This window comes from Panthera onca, chromosome B1 (assembly GCF_046562875.1).
Source record: "Panthera onca isolate mPanOnc1 chromosome B1, mPanOnc1 haplotype 2, whole genome shotgun sequence".
Lineage (NCBI taxonomy): Eukaryota > Metazoa > Chordata > Mammalia > Carnivora > Felidae > Panthera > Panthera onca.
The window spans coordinates 108,215,163-108,231,664 of record NC_138342.1 but is presented as its reverse complement, the minus strand read 5'-3'; the positions used below and the strand labels follow the sequence as shown (position 1 = coordinate 108,231,664).

General features: G+C 35.4%; 1 protein-coding gene across 1 annotated transcript in view; it reads right to left on the bottom strand.

The window, feature by feature from the left end:
• Positions 1 to 1,066: 1,066 nt before the first annotated feature.
• Positions 1,067 to 16,502, bottom strand: part of SLC25A31 (solute carrier family 25 member 31) — a 28,380-nt gene continuing 12,944 nt past the window's right edge. Inside the window, exons 3-6 of the mRNA XM_060654224.3 lie at positions 10,488 to 10,605; positions 7,769 to 7,923; positions 6,156 to 6,281; positions 1,067 to 1,968 (exon numbers count right to left, since the gene is read on the bottom strand). Coding sequence (XP_060510207.3) covers positions 1,768 to 1,968; positions 6,156 to 6,281; positions 7,769 to 7,923; positions 10,488 to 10,605 — 600 coding nt within the window. The 3' untranslated portion in view covers positions 1,067 to 1,767. The remainder of the gene's footprint in view (positions 1,969 to 6,155; positions 6,282 to 7,768; positions 7,924 to 10,487; positions 10,606 to 16,502) is intronic.

Here is a 16,502-nt window from a genome sequence, read left to right as displayed (position 1 = left end):
GGGGAGGGGAATCCCGAGAGAGAGAATCCCAAGCAAGCTCTGCACTGCCAGTGTGAATTCTGACATGGGGCTTGAACTCACAAACCATGAGATCATGATCTGAGCTGAAATCAAGAGTTGGACACTTAATTGACTGAGCCACCCAGGTGTCCCTAATAATTAAATTCCTGTTTGCCCTCTATTCAAACCATTCAGGATTTTAAAGACTTCTTTCCTCGGGGCGCCTGGGTGGCTCAGTCGGTTAAGCATCCGACTTCAGCTCAGGTCACAATCTCACGGTCTGTGAGTTCGAGCCCCACGTCGGGCTCTGGGCTGATGGCTCAGAGCCTGGAGCCTGCTTCCAATTCTGTGTCTCCCTCTCTCTCTGCCCCTCCCCCGTTCATGCTCTGTCTCTCTCTGTCTCAAAAATAAAATAAACGTTAAAAAAAAAATTAAAAAAAAAAAAAGACTTCTTTCCTCTAAGCATGTCTCTGTACAAACTGAAAACTTTTACAGGGAAGACTATTCCTAATATTTGATTATTTTAGTTGTTTTTCTGTGAGCCATCTTTTATCTTCCTTTTGTTATGGCAAACACAACTAGCAAAAGTGTAGAAGGAAAGGAAGATATTTTCTACTTTGTTTCTATAACCTTCTATGTTATGTTGACCACTGCAAGAAAGCATGTTGAGAGTTTTCAAGAGTTTTGTTTTTTTTTTTTTTTTCCTCATGTGGTAACACCAAAATATTCAAAAAGTATAGTCTGGATTATTTTCCTAGAAATGTACTTTTTGCCTTTGTGCAGGAGGAAGTTCACCTACTCCATTTCTGCCCATTCACAGCCCCTCAAAAATCTCTCTACAGTTTATCCCCTCTAGCTTAACATTCCTTTACCCACTAAAACTTTAAAATCCTGGGAATTTCAAATGTGCTATCTTCTACGACATTTCTGAAAAACAAGACAGACTCTTATACAAAACCTTGGAAACCCTGTCTTCTGTCTTTAAGTCAGTTCCAAATTCTGACAAAAATTTTATTACTCTTTGCTTATTAATAAAGTTAGAATCAAGGGGAAAAAAGCTCATATGTAACAGTTTTAAACTTTCTTTATTATCAATACAGAGTACACAAACTAATTTTCAAGAGTATATATTTTGTTCCAAGATATATTCACATTAGCCAGATTTTATTTAAAGACAAAAGCAGACATGCCATTTTATATCTTTTCTTTTACAACTACGTTTATAGAGTCATAAAGTCATCAATTTTTTATGATCAGATCTAGAAAGTGTACTTATAACAGCTATATGATAACATAAATATACACAATACCTGAGCTGTCTTAATAGAGATGTTGTAGAAGTTTACTTATACCCATAAATATGATGACATCTCCTGAGAAGCTTTTAATAAATATTTAATATATCATATGATTTTAAATGGGAAGACAGTTATATTAAGAGAATAGCATTTAAAAAGAATAAACTTGCATATCTTAGATTTTAGCATTACACTTTTTAATTTTTCATCATAAAAGAAAAGGATTTTAAACACTGAAATAACATACTACTTATAAGTAAAATGTCACATTGAGTTTGAGTCTAAGTAAGTAGGAAGGAAACCCACATTTATCTGATTTTTAGTATTTAAAACCCTTGAAAAAGCATATGCTTTATTGTAGAATTAGTACTCTAAAAAATACTGACAGTAATAACACACTATCAAATTGTATACAAATGGCAGCTATATAATTTGTATGTTTAACAACTAAATATATGCATTTCTTAATTTAATCTCCTGATGAACTACCTCCAATATCAATATTAAGGAGTTCTTTAATTTTATCATATAGTACTAACACCAAAGCACCCCCTGTACCACGAAGGATATTGGAGAAGGCACCACGAAAAAATGCATTGATTCCTTCATGTTGGTATATCTTCACAAAGCAGTCTAAAGTTCCTTTATATTGCCGTTCAGCCTCACCACTCTATGTAAAGAAAGACAAATAACTTGTCATTTTAATATCTTTCATCTTAAAACATTTTTTTTTTTAATATTTATGTTAGAGAGAGACAGCACAAGCAGGGGAGAGGCAGAGAGAGAGGGAGACACAGAATGGAAGCAGGCTCCAGGCTGTGAGCTGTCAGCACAGAGCCAGATGTGGGGCTCGAAGCCACGAACTGTGAGATCATGACCTGAGCCAAAGTCAGCTGCTCAACCGAGCCAGCCAGGTGCCCATATATCTTTCATTTGAAGACATATTTTTTTCAGCACGAAGGATAGATTAAATTAACACTGTATTGAGTAAGTATGTTGAGTCAATGGGCATATATTGAATACTGTACCCAGTGGTTGGAGAATTCTCATCTTGAAAACTGACCATATGTTAGGCTTCACAAAGTTCAAAAGATGACATCACATACTATGATTTACCCTCTCACTACTTTGCAATTAAGTGAGAAATCGATAGCAAAAAAGATAACTAGAAAAATATCAAATGTTTGGCTATTAAGAAAAACACATCTGAGAAAATATTTAAAGCCTCATAATAACTACCAAACTCCTTAACTAAAATTAAGCTTGGATAGTAACTTATAAGGAAATTAATGACTTTGAAATATCAGAAAGGAAAGGCTGAAAATTAATGAACAATCTAAACATTTTTAGAAAATAAACCTAGAGAAAGTAGAAATAAGAACACAGCCCACAGAAATAAAGGAAATAGGAAATAAATATAACAGAAAGTATACAAAGTCAAAGTTACTTACTTGAAATATTTTACTGAAAAATTTCTAGAAACACTATTTGAGGAAAAACAAGAAAGTCTCTAAATTTCTTAGAAACATCAAATGTAACATCACTGCAGATGATCCAGAGATTAAGAAAAAGCAAGATGATATTACAAACAACTTCATGATAATTGAAAACTCAGAAGAAATAGACAAACTCCTAAAAAAGCATAATTTACCAACAGAATAAAAAAATAAAACATTGGAATACATGAAATTCATTAAAGTAATCCAATTAGTTGCTTAACATCCTCTCTTAGAGAAAACCATGTGTCCAGATGGCTTCAAATGTGATCCCTACTAAATATTCAATGAACATTTAATTCCAATCTTACGGAAGTTATTCTAGAGAAGAGAACAAGTGGAAGACTCCTCCACATGTTTTATGAGGCCTGCATAACCCTGGTACCAAAATTAGACTAGGACAGTACAGGAAGGAAAAATTACAAGACCAAATCACTGAAAAAATGCAAAACTCCTAAACAAAAACTAGCAAGTCAAACCCAGCTAGAAATATAATACGTAGTGACCAAGCTGGGTTTATCCCAGGCACATAAGATTTGTTTAGCTCTGGAAAACAGATTAATGTAATATAATAGGTTAACATATAAAAAATGAAATCATCTTAACAGATATAGAAAAACATGACCACCACTATAATTAAAAACTACTACAACCCAAAACAGAAAGGAACAGCCATAATATGATAAAGGATAACTACAAAATCCCACAGGTAACATTTTTAAAAATTTTAAACAGATTTACTTTATTTTTTAAATGTTTATTTCTGAGAGAGAGAGAGCGCATTCACACGTACATGAATGGGGGAGGGGCAGAGAGAGAGGAAGACAGAGGATCCGAAGCAGGCTCTGTACTAAGAGTAGAGAGCCTGATGTGGGGCTCAAACTCACGAACCTGAGCCAAAGTCAGATGCTGAACTGATTGAGCCACGCAGGTTCCCCCAGCTAACATTAATTTATGTAACACTGAAGAATTCAATAAAGGCATAAGATTAGCAAAAAAAGGTTGACAGTTATTACTTCTTTAGTATAACACTAAAACAGAAGTCTCAGCCAGTGCAGAAAGGCAAGAAAAGGAAATAAAAAGTGCAAGAATTGGGACACCTGGATGGCTCAGCTGGTTAAGTGGCTAACTCTTGGTTTCGGCTCAGGTCATGATCTCACGGTTTGTGGGATCGAGCCCTGCATCAGGCTCTGTGCTGGTGGCATGGAGGCTGCTTGGGATTCTGTCTCTCTCTCTCTCAAAATAAATAAATAAACATCAAAAAAAATTTTTTTAAAGTGCAAGAATTGATAAGGGGAAGAAACATAGTATTATTCACAGATATACACCTATGTTTAAAAAAATACAACTTCAGAGTGTAGATATAGACTAGTATTTGTAATAGGGTTTAACAAAGTTGTAGAATATAAATGAAAATACAAAAATTAAAGAGTACTATTATCGGCTGCGCTGTGTCCCCACAAAATTAATATACTGAAGTCCTAATCCCCAGTACCTCAGAATGTGACTAAATTTGGATATGGAGTCTTTATAAAGGTAATTAAGATTAAATGAGCTTATTAGGGTAGGGCCTAATCCAATTTGCCCATCCTTATCAGAAGAGAAACAGAAAAAAGACCATAGGAAGACACAAGGAAAAAGACAGCCATCTATAAACCAAGGAGAAAGGTCATCAGAAGAAATCAGCCCTGCTAGACTCTTTGATTCAGACTTCTAGCCTCCAGAACTGTGAGAAAATAAATTTCTATCGTTTAAGCTACCCAGTCTCTAGTACTTTGTTATGGCAGTTCTGGCAATACACACACATATACCTAAAATCCCTAGGGGTGCCTGGATGGCTCGGTTGGTTAAGCGTCCGAATATGGCTCAGGTCATGATCTCATGGTTCATGAGTTCAAACCCCACATTGGGCTCTCTGCTGTCAGTGCAGAGCCTGCTTTGGATCCTCTGTCTCCCTCTTTCCATGCCCCTCCACGGCCTCCTCTTTCTGTTTCAAAAAATAAATAAAAATTTTTAAAAAAAAGCTTTAAAACTTCATACACCCACAATTTTTTTCTGAATTATTGTGAGAGTAAGTGGCAGATTATCATGTCCCTTACCTTCAAACACTTCTATGTGTATTTTATAAGAATAAGAATATTTTCCTGCATATCCAAAGTACAGTTATCAAAATCAGAAAATATAACATTGATACAGTACTATTTACCTAATCCACAGTCTATATGCAAATTAACTTTCCATTTAAAAAAGTTTTTCAATGTATTAAACTACAGCTAGATATAGATCAAGAGGAAACACAGGAGTAACTTTAAAAATAGTCTGTGAGTGAAGTAATAATAGGTATGCTTTACCTTTTCAGGTGGCCTAAAGGATTTGTAGACATAAAATGAAGATAATGATAGTAACTACACCTCATGGCATTGTTCTGTCAATTAAATGAGTTAAAGTGCAAAATGCTTAGGACAGTATCTGGGACACAATAAGCACTCTATTACTATTCTAGCTTTCTGGGCTCATTATTTTTAACTGCCCTCATGAAACCTATCATCTAGGTATACTGAACTACTTCTCAAGCCATACCTCTACATATGTTTCCCCTCCTCTGTTTAGAATGTTCTCTATCTAGAGAAAAAAAATCTATTTACAGACATTTAGCTCTCCAAGGGGTCACATCTGATCACTTTAAACATTTAGATATCCATCCCTCTGTTGCATTCCTGGAACCTATGCACATTCGATTTATACCATTAACTGTATGCATTTAATACTATGCTATTAATTTGGAAGCAGATTCTACCTTATTTTGTGTCACCATAACATAGCATAGATTAGGCACTCAAATATTTGCTAAACAAATGAATGTAGCAAGTAACATCAATAAGCTGGATGTACCAAAATTTTGATTTGGAGATTTATATTTAGAACATAGATCATTAAAACAAGTTTTCATCCTCAGAGTTAAAAATTATTTCCTTTATTAAAATATACTACAACAAATAACAACATGTCAATGGCTTGTGACAGGGCTTACTGTACTTAACCTAATATTCATTTAAGATAGACATACTCATCCAATCTGTGCCATCCCCCTCCAATCCCTGCCATCCCCCTCCACCTTTCAGATATGTTATAGGAGTGGAAAGAATTTCTATTTTGATAACAAAAGAGGAAGAAACTTTTGCTGGATGAAGTTTGTTTGGGGATAAGAAAGGATACAAGAACACATCATACATTTATTTTTAGTAAATAAAACAGACGTCCTGCCTTTTGGCCACAATTTCTCTAAAATTTGAGTAAGTTTATATCTGAATATCAAAGATATTAGAAAATTCAATTAGGTTCACAAATAATAATATAATACCTGCATCATCATGCGTCTTCTAACTGTGTCAAAGGGATAAGAGAGAATTCCAGAGCATGTGGTCACAACTTGAGCAATGAAAAAGGAGACAAGAAACGGGGTTTCCTTTGGTTTTGGTAATAAGCCCTAGAAAAGAAAAACATGTCAAGTAACCATCTAAATTTCCAAAATACCTTAAATTCTTAAGAGTAACTCCTATAATGAAAGAGGGTTCAATTATACTTCAAATGCAACAAAACATAGTTTGATTTAATGTGGAAAGATTATTAGGAGATCAGTAAGAAAGAAGTATGCCGTACATGGCTTCACTTTAAAAGCATACCTGAAAGAAAAAACCGTATTTGCTATTATCAGAGATTTGTTATTAATGGCAAACACTAGGAGAGATAGCAGCCAGTGACCAAAAAAGTTCTTCCATGGCTCTTCCTCATAGAGTTAAAAATTAAAGAATGTCTGATATTATCATCAACAGTATTTGATAAGCAGCTTTAAAACTCTAAGCTAGTGAAGAAACACTCCTAAATTTCACAACTACTACAGGTGATGATAGAGAAAAGCAGAGGAAGAACACACATAAAATTTTCCATTACTAAATAAACATACATAAGAGCATGTTAATTTCCATTAATTTAATCTGTCTAAAAAATACACACCAAACTAAAAGTAACATGTCTAGACCACAATAAAAATGACCTTCAGAACTGCTGGGTGGTTCAGTCGGTTAAGCGTCATGACTCCTGACTTTGCCCCAGGTCACCATCTCATGATTCATGAAGTGGAGCCCTGAGTCAGGCTCTGGGCTCCATGCTGACAGTGCTAAGCCTGCTTGGGATTCTTTCTCTCCCTCTCTGCCCCTCCCTAACTCACACTTGCTCGCTCTCAAAATAAACTTAAAAAAAAAAAATGACCTTCAACAATTATATTTATGCTAATGAGGGAAAGCAGAAACAATATGTAAAACAAAATTTCTCTGAAGTCTTCATCTTATTTAGTAAGTAATACTGATCTTAATTTCATTGCTTCCTTTTGGAGGTGACTGAGAACATGGGATTTTTGCCACTTAACATAAATTACTTAATGATTTCTAGATTGTTTATCTTCAATATGAGGATATTAAAAGCTACCCTAGGAAATTGCAAGAAAACACTTAACAAAGTTCCTAGAACTAAGTAGTAACTCAAAAAATGGTAGCTATAATTACAATCTTCCTCTTTCCTACTTTATGATAAGTGATAATAAAGTGAATGTAAAATCAGAAAACCTGTTAGAAGGTGTCTTTTTATATGCTAAAGATTTGATTATGATGTAAGCCTAATTAGCATGTTTTCTATTTGTAACACAACATACAGTGAGTTGTTCAGTTGCAAACAGCACAAAAACTTAATGTTTGGGTTTATGCTTTATATGTAAAGTGAGATCCATAATCGAGTTATAATTTAATAAGGTTATGGCAAAGTCATGATTAAACAAAATTCTATAATGTCTCTTATTTCATCATTTATTTTCATTTCCATAATTAAAAGTAAACATATCTGCTGAACAAACTACTCATTAAAACAATAAAAAGAAACAAACCAGGTATTTAATATACAGCAGCTAAAGCCTCAAATTACCTTAACGGTGTCATATGCTCCAAAATAGGAGGCTCGGTACACAATGATGCCCTGAACTGAAACACCAAACCCTTGGTACAAACCAACAATTCCATCCGATTTTGCTATTTTTATAATACAGTCACCTAAACCCTTGAATTGCCGCTCTTCAGGACCTAAAATAAAACCATTTAAAATGTATTAGCAACCTTACATATCAGATAAACAGTTTAATCAAAATAATTAATCTTACAGACTTAAATGATCTGAAACTGCCATTTAGAAATCTTTCTAATAAAAAAGGACACAAATGAAAATCCTCTCATTTGTTTACAGAGAATTAAGATTTCAAATAGTATCTTAACATATTTTAACTGAAAATACTAATCTCTTATAAAAGCAATCTAGGGGTGCCTGGGTGGCTCAGTTAGTTAAGCATTGGGCTCTTGATTTCAGTTCAGGTCATAATCTCACAGTTCATAGGATCCAGTACCACATTAGACTCTGTGCTGACAGCTTGGAACCTGCCTGGGATTCCCTCTTTCTTTGTCTCTCTCTCTCTCTCTCTCTCTCTCTCTCTCTCTCCCCTTCTCACACACACTCAATCTCTCTCAAAATAAATAAACTAAAAAAAAAAAAAAAAGCAAATAAAAGCAACATATTTCAACCAATTTGACTTGCCTAAAACATTTCAACAAAATTACCAGAAGCTACTAACTAGGGTTCAGAAAAATAAAATAAAAATACCCCACAACTTACTTAAGTTGAAAAGCAGAAAGACAGACACAGCAAAAAGACAAAGCCAAGAACTAGCAATTTTAAGGATTAATAGTTTAGATGAATTATTTTTCTAGTGTTTGCTGGTTTCATTTTTATTTTCCCTTCACGTAGAACTCCTTTACAATATTTTAAAGTAATTGTATATAGAATATAATCTTTCAAAATAAACTAAATTCTCCCAATTTTGAGAGAAAAAAATTACAGAACTGAACTAAAAATAAGAGAGTTTTTTTTCACTTTCTTAGCAATAACAAGAAAATTTGGACTGCCAGTTAAACATGATAGTTGGAACTCATATTTTCATCTTTATTCAAACTGCTACCCCTTCTGAGACATTTTCTCTGATCACTTATCTAAAACTGATGTCACTCCCTGCTCCCTCAATATTTTTTCATGTCGTTTATTGCTAAATGACAGTATATTTTAGTCATTTATTCATTTTTTTTTTTTTTTTTTTACTTGTGTTTTCCCCTTGACCTTTGTGTCTTCCCCTTTCCCCTGTGTCTCTAATCTCATATCTGAGGCAGGGACTTGATTGAGTGCAGAGGTACTCAATAAGTATTTGTCAAATGAATCTCTTGCTTGAAGAAATTCTACGAAAATGGTAATAAAAGAATAAAACAGGTTTAAAGGTATATAGGCAAGAACAGTACATGACACAGAATGAAATCCACAAATATCAGCAAGATGGAAAGGAGATGGAAGAGTGATAACTCACTCAGTAGAGCAGAAAAAGTTGAAACTTACTTTCTTGCAGAGAGAAAAGCAAGCTGTTTTACCCCAATAACCTCAGAAAGACTTAGAAATTAGAGTATTGCTCTTGAGGTGAAAGCAATGTAACATATGAATGCTCAAAACCTCACCCCCAAGAAGCCAAGTGCCTTACTCCTCTGCCATCCTCAGAACTGAACACAAGGCTCCAGACTAAATGGGGCCAATTGATAGCCCCTACTGGGGCCAGTTCTTCCACAACTGCAGAAAAAAGCCTCACACAAAGATGTATCATTGTGAAATGTCAAGATCATTAGGGACAAAAGGTAATTAAAAAGAAAAGTCGCATACAAAAGGATCGGCAGTTAAGAGATTGGTTTCTTAAGAGCAATATTAGAAACAACAGTCCAGAGAAATGTTTTCAAAATTGTGAAAGTGACTTTATTTTTATTTTTTTTTAATTTTTTTAATGTAAATAAACATTAAGTAAGTAAATAAATTTTTGAGACAGAGCACTAGCAGGGGAGGGGCAGAGAGAGAGGGGGACACAGAATCTGAAGCGGGCTCCAGGCTCTGAGCTGTCAGCACAGAACCCAACACAGGGCTTGAACCCACAAACCGTGAGATCATGACCTCACGGTCATGACCCCGCGAAATCATGAGCTGAAGTCGGACACTTAACCAACTCAGCCACCCAGGCGCCCCAAGAAAGTGACTTTAAACTAGAATTGTAAATATGGTCAAATATTAAGTAAAAGGGTAAAAACAGAGATATTTTTAGACATTCAAGATCCCAATATATCTCCTATCTGCTCAAAAAGCTCAGGAGACTATATAAGAATATAATCTACCAAAATAAGAGTGTAACAAAAACAGAGGAAGATATGATAAATAAGGACAGAGGCAAAGGGAATCTCTGGGATTAGAACTGTACATGTAACCTAGAGAGGAGCCATAGTTGAAACAGGAATAAATTCAGGGAGGGATCTAAGAGGTGGCTCTCTAGGAAAAAACTGGAAGTTACGAGCCATCTTCATATCTGCTCTTTTGTTATTGCAGTAATGGCCTTCTCCTTCCTTCTTTTGAGGGAAAAGAAAAAAGTAGTAATCTTTAGGCCTTATTATTCTACCATTTGGTTGAGATAAGATTTTTAGAATGTATTTCATGTTGCTATAGTATAACTCTACAATAAATAATACTTCACTCAAAACGCAAATAAGGAAGAGTAGTATTTTCGAAAATTCTATACCTTTTCCAATATCAGCACCTAATCGGGTTCGGGCAAAGTCTAATGGATAAACTACACATAAGGATGTTGCTCCAGCAGCTCCACCAGAGGCCAGGTTTGCCAAAAACCACCTCCAGAACTGAAACATATTAATTAAAAAGTGGTTATTAAACTATAGAATCTGTTTAAAATTGTTATTTTTATGAAGGTTAAAAAGTCAGATTTTCAAAATGCTTTTATAAAGTAAACATCTATGATAATGCATATCATATTGTGCAAAATATTTCCCTTCATGTTCACAAAGCCTGTTTCTTTCCAGGTAGTCTGGGAGATACAGTTTAAATGCTGATACACAGAAATTCCAAGATATTTTAATGGCCTCCAGCAAAAGTAGTCCAAATTAACAAGAGGCCACATAAGATAATTATCTCTTTAGACTATATAATTTTTTTTTCAATAACAGTATTAGGGGGCGCCTGGGTGGTTCACTTTGTTGAGCACCTGATGCTTGATTTTGGCTCACATGATGATTCCAGGGTTGGGGGATTGAGCCCTATGTTGGGCTCTGTGCTGAGCATTGAGCCTGCTTATGATTTTCTCAATCTCCCCCTCTGCCCTTCTCCCCTGCTCACACAGGTGCTCTAACATACATACATGAATGAATGAATCAATCAATCAATGAATCAATGAGTCAATAAATATTAGTGTTAGCTATGGCTAAAATGTCAGGTACCTATGGAGGCTTTAGTTATATTCTTTTTTGGTATTGGGGGGGCAATAATACTTTATAATGCCACAATTTCACTTTGTAATTTTAGTTGATATTAAACAGCTCAAAAGTTAACCGCTCAAAAATATATTATGTTCAACTGCTGACATGAAAACTGGCAGAAATCAATTATAATATAGTTGAGTGGCATGTAAGTTAGGCCTTACTGATCTGGTTCACTTGGGCTATTGAGGTTCTTTTTTTTAAACTTTACTTATTTGGAGAGAAAGTACATGGGCATGCATATGCAAGCAGGGGAGGGTCAGAGAGAGGGAGAAAGAGAATCCCAAGCAGGCTCCATGCTGTCAGCACAGAGCCCAACACAAAGCCCAAACTCATGAACTGTGAGATCATGACTTGATCACTGAGCCACTCAGGTGCCCTAAGCTATTGAGGTTCTTTTTGATAAACATTTAAAATGTGCCCTGCTTAGGTCCAGTAAACTGCTTTTTAACATCTAGAGCTTACTGGAGAAGAAAAGAATATTTGAATTGGAGTGGTTATAGAAAACCTAGGGTCCAAGGCCACTGTAACCATTTTAAATACATTAAAATGAATAATATTCTAGTCAGGTTCAGTTTTTTGCTTTATTCTCTGGCTTTTATTTTTAACAATAGTTTTAAGTCGCAGATAGCTTTGGAACTCTTGGCCTAGAAGGACCTTCCCATCATTTTTTTCCTATTTTTTTAAATACAAAAGTTATTGATTTATACTCTAATTCAAATTCAACTTCTTCCATGAAACTTCTGATCTCCAAACCCATTCAAAACTGTATGTAATCATCTCTCTCTCTCCATATACTTCAGCTCTCAGAGAATTAAAGGTGAATCCTATGACCAATATATAAAATATGTCAACATGTTCCAGATTCTCACTTAAATAGTATTTACAATCACTTTCTTCTATTTGTAAGTATTTGTACTCATCTTACCTCCTACAGACTATAAATTTCTTGAAGTCAGGATTATTATTTAACAGCTTTATTAAAATATAATACAATTTACCAATGTAAATTCACATACAATTCAATGGATTGATAATATGTATATTCATTCAGAACTGTGCAACCATCAGCAGCTTTAGAACATTTTCATCATCCCAAATGCTATACCGATTAGCAGTCACTCCACATCCAACCCATCTCCCTGGGTCCTAGGTAACCATTAAGCCACTCTCTGTCTCTATAGATTTGTCTATTATAGACACTTCCTACACAAAGAATAACACAGTAGATAGTCTTTCATGACTGGCTTCTTTCATTTAACATAATGTTTTTCAAGGTTCTTCCATGTGGTAGCAAGTATTAGCACTTCATTCTTTTTTATTGACAAATAATATTCCAGTATATGGATTTACACTTTATTTATCCATTCTTCAGTTCATGGACATTTTGGTTGTTTGTATTTTTTTGTGGCCAGAATTTTTTTTTAATGTTTATTCATTTATTTTGAGAGAGTGTGTATGTGCACGTCCATGGGGCAGGGCAGAGACAGAAGGAGAGGGAGAGAATCCCCTCCCCGCACATAGTCCGACGTGGGGGTTGAACCCAGGAACCATGAGATCATGACCTGAACCGAGATCAAGAGTCTGAGTCTCACCCAACTGAGCCACCCAGGTGCCCTGATGCCAGGATTCTGAATTTACCTGTTCATTTCACAATACAAGTCATAGGACCTTACCCAGAATAACAGTAATATATTCAATAAATATTTGTTTAATGAGGTACTAGGAATGCCACATACTGTCCTCAGACCCCTATGGCTCCTTTGCAGCAAAACTTATTAAGTTTTGTATGGGTAGCCCTATTTCCTAATCACCCAGAGACAGATCAGGAGATTGCATTTGACCCCAGGGTAGCTAATCTATAATCTAGAAGATAATCTGTAACCTGGTAGAAGAAGATGAACAGGGCCAGAGTCTATTTCTTGGGAATGTGACTTTACAGTTCCATGCCAGTTAGCAGTGAGGACAAAAATGGAAAAGTTATTAAATAGCTCTTTTTTTGTCTTTTTTGAGACTGTTTCAAGTTATAGATCCTCTTCCAATAAAAATCACCTATGTATAAACACACTGTTAGTGGTTTAAAGTATTTGTCAAACATGCATGGATCTCAGGAAGGCAGACTGATGTCTTTCTGAGTGGATGATCATATAATTTATTATCCAAACCATGATACTTCTGACAGTGGAAGTAGGGCCTTTGAAAAAATGACACAGACAGGCACAACATGGATAAATAGTGTGGCCAACCTTCTGATGGAAGAAAGAAAGAGAGAAGGAGGGAAGAATGAAAGAAGCAAGGAGGAGAAAAGAAGTATCTATGTTGAATGATAATCCTGCAAGTGTTTGTGTAACAAAATCTATCCCTCCACAGTTAAGCTTGAAAATAAAATAGACCCAGAGGAGGTAATTTATTGATTTAAATGAGGGTTTCAGTTATTATAAATTAATAAATTCAGATATTACTATATTGTAAAAGGAGAGGGCAAGGAGAGGAATCAGGGATAGACAAGAAGATGAAATAATCTGAGGGTTTTGGAGGAAAATAATCTTGTTTCTTTTCTCTCTCTCAAGTTTATTTAGAGAGATAGCACAAGTAGGGGTGGAGAGAGGGAGGGAGAGAGAGAGAATCCCAAGTAGACTCTGTGCTGTCAGTGCAGAGCCCAATGTGGGGCTTGAACTAATGAACCTTGAGATCATGACCAAAATCAAGAGTTGGATGCTCAACTGACTGAGCCACCCCAGTGCCCCAATCTTGTTTATTTTCAACTGTTGACAAATAGATATCGTGTGACCAGACTCGATGCACTGAAGAACAAATGCCCTAGAACCAAAGTTCTTTCTAACAGAGCTTGTCTGGGCATGAAGGAAAGCTGGGAGAAGTTCTAATCTTCCCTGTTGACGGTTGTGCTGGAAGCTGCTAAAAGGGGGCAGAGAAACATTCTGTACCCAGGTTCAGCTAAGGTTCACCAAGTCTAGTCACCTTAGCTCAGAGAGGAGTAGAGTTCAATTGAAGAATCTGAATTTGGGAGTGAGGAAGACCTGAACAAATGACTTGGTCAAGTGCTCTCAGCTCTGAGTCTTGCTTTCCTTACCTGTACAGTTAGGATAAAAATACCTCAAAAGGTGAGGGGAACATTCAATGAAACAATATAGAGCTGAGCTCAATATAGGTGCATAGCTCCCCACAATGGTTATTTTTAAAAAACTTTTTATTTTAAAACAATAGCAGATTCACATGAATCCTAAGAAATAATACAGAGAGAATCTGTAAACTCTCCAACTAATTTCCCCCAATGGTAGTATTCAGCATAACTATAGTAGAGGAAATCAACATTGATAAAAACTTAGACCTTATTCAGATTTCACCCATTTTGCATGCATTCATTTGTGTGTGTACTTAGTTTTATTCAGTGTTATCACATATCCAGTTTCCTGTGACTATCACCAGTCAACAGTTCCATGATAAAGATCCCTCAATGCTATCCTTTTACAGCCACAGCCACCTACCTCAATCCTGGCAACCACTAATATGTTTTCCATCTCAATGATTTTGATATTTCAAGAATTTTATATAAATGGAATCACAGAACAAATAACTCAAGATTGTTTTCTTTCATCCAAAGTTCCTGCATGTATCAAAAGCTTACTCTTTTTTAAAAATTTGTTGTAAAATATATGTAACATAAAATTTACCATTTTAGCTATTTTTAAGAGTATGATTCAGTGACACTAAGTACATTCACAATATCATAAAAATATTTCTACTCTCTACTTCCAGAACTTCATCATCCCAAAATAGAAACTCTGTACCCATTAGATAAAACTCCCCATTTTCTTTCCTCCTGGCCCCTTAATTCTATTTCTTGTCTACGAATTTAATTTGCCTATTCTAGATACCGAAGTGGGATCATACAATATATGTTTTATCAACAGTTTGTCTCTCTTTATTGCTGAGAAGTATTCCATGGTGTGATGTACCATAGTTTTAACTATTCACCTGTTGAAGGACATCTGGGTTAATTCTAGATTTTGATCTATTAAGAAATAAGCTTCTGTGAACATGTGCACACTAGTTTTTGTGTGAATGTAAGTTTTTATTTTCTGGGATAATGCCCAAGGGTATAACTGCTGGGACGTATGATAAGCACATGTTTAGTTTGTAAGAAACTATTGTTCTCTTTTCCAGAGTGGCAGTTATCATTTACATTCCCACCAGCAATATAGGAATGATCTAGCTTCTGTACATTGTTGTCACTGTTTTAGCCATTGTCACTATTTTAGCCATTCTGATAGGCGTGTAGTGCTATCTCATTGTGGTAGATCGATCACTTTAATGTTTATTTATTTTTGAAAGAGAGAGAGAGAGAGAGACAGAGAGAAAGAGAACGAGTGGGGGAGGGGCAGAGAGAGAGAACAAGTGGGGGAGGGGCAGAGAGAGAGGGAGACACAGAATCTGAAGCAGGCTCCAGGCTCTGAGCTGTCAGCGCAGAGCCCGACAAGGGGATCGAGCCCACAAGCCATGAGCCGAAGTCAAGACACTCAACCAAGTGAGCCACCCAGGCGTCCCACAAAAATCACTTTTAAACTCATATACTATATTTGTTTTTTCTATCTTCCTTACTTCTTTTAAAACCAGGTAAAAAAAACCCAAAAATACTGATTTTTCTATTTTAATTATTCTTCACTTTAGAGGGGTGGGCAAAGATGAAATAAAATTTTGATGTTCAAAGTCAGAAGTAAAAGGGTCATTAATATCCAAATTTAGTAAATAATACATATTACATTCTTACTTGTGACTGAATACCTTTACATTATAAATAAGATAGGATGTCTTTATAGAAATACTAAAGATGTTCTTACCTCAAGTTCTAATAATTTGAAATTTATTATAAATACTTAGCAAAGATCAAAGTTAACTTTAAAACTTGTAATGAGATGTTATTTATACTGCTAGGAATAGATGTTAGTAACAAATATTCTGGTTAACTCAGGAGTTAAATTCTCCATTTGGCTTAGTCTTACAGAAATTATCTTTTGGGGGAGGTGGGGTGGGAAGTGTTCAGTAAAGACTTAACTCAGCAGGCCTGCACTGCCCAAACCATTTATATACTGAGATCTTCAGGACCCATCCTTGACCAGTTTCTTCAAGATAACATCTAAGCCCTTAGAAAATTCTACTGATTAGCTTTTGTATGAAAGAAAGCCTTATTAGGCTTTGGGCCACACCAGACAGTTTATGCTAATATGTGAATTTATGGTGAACAC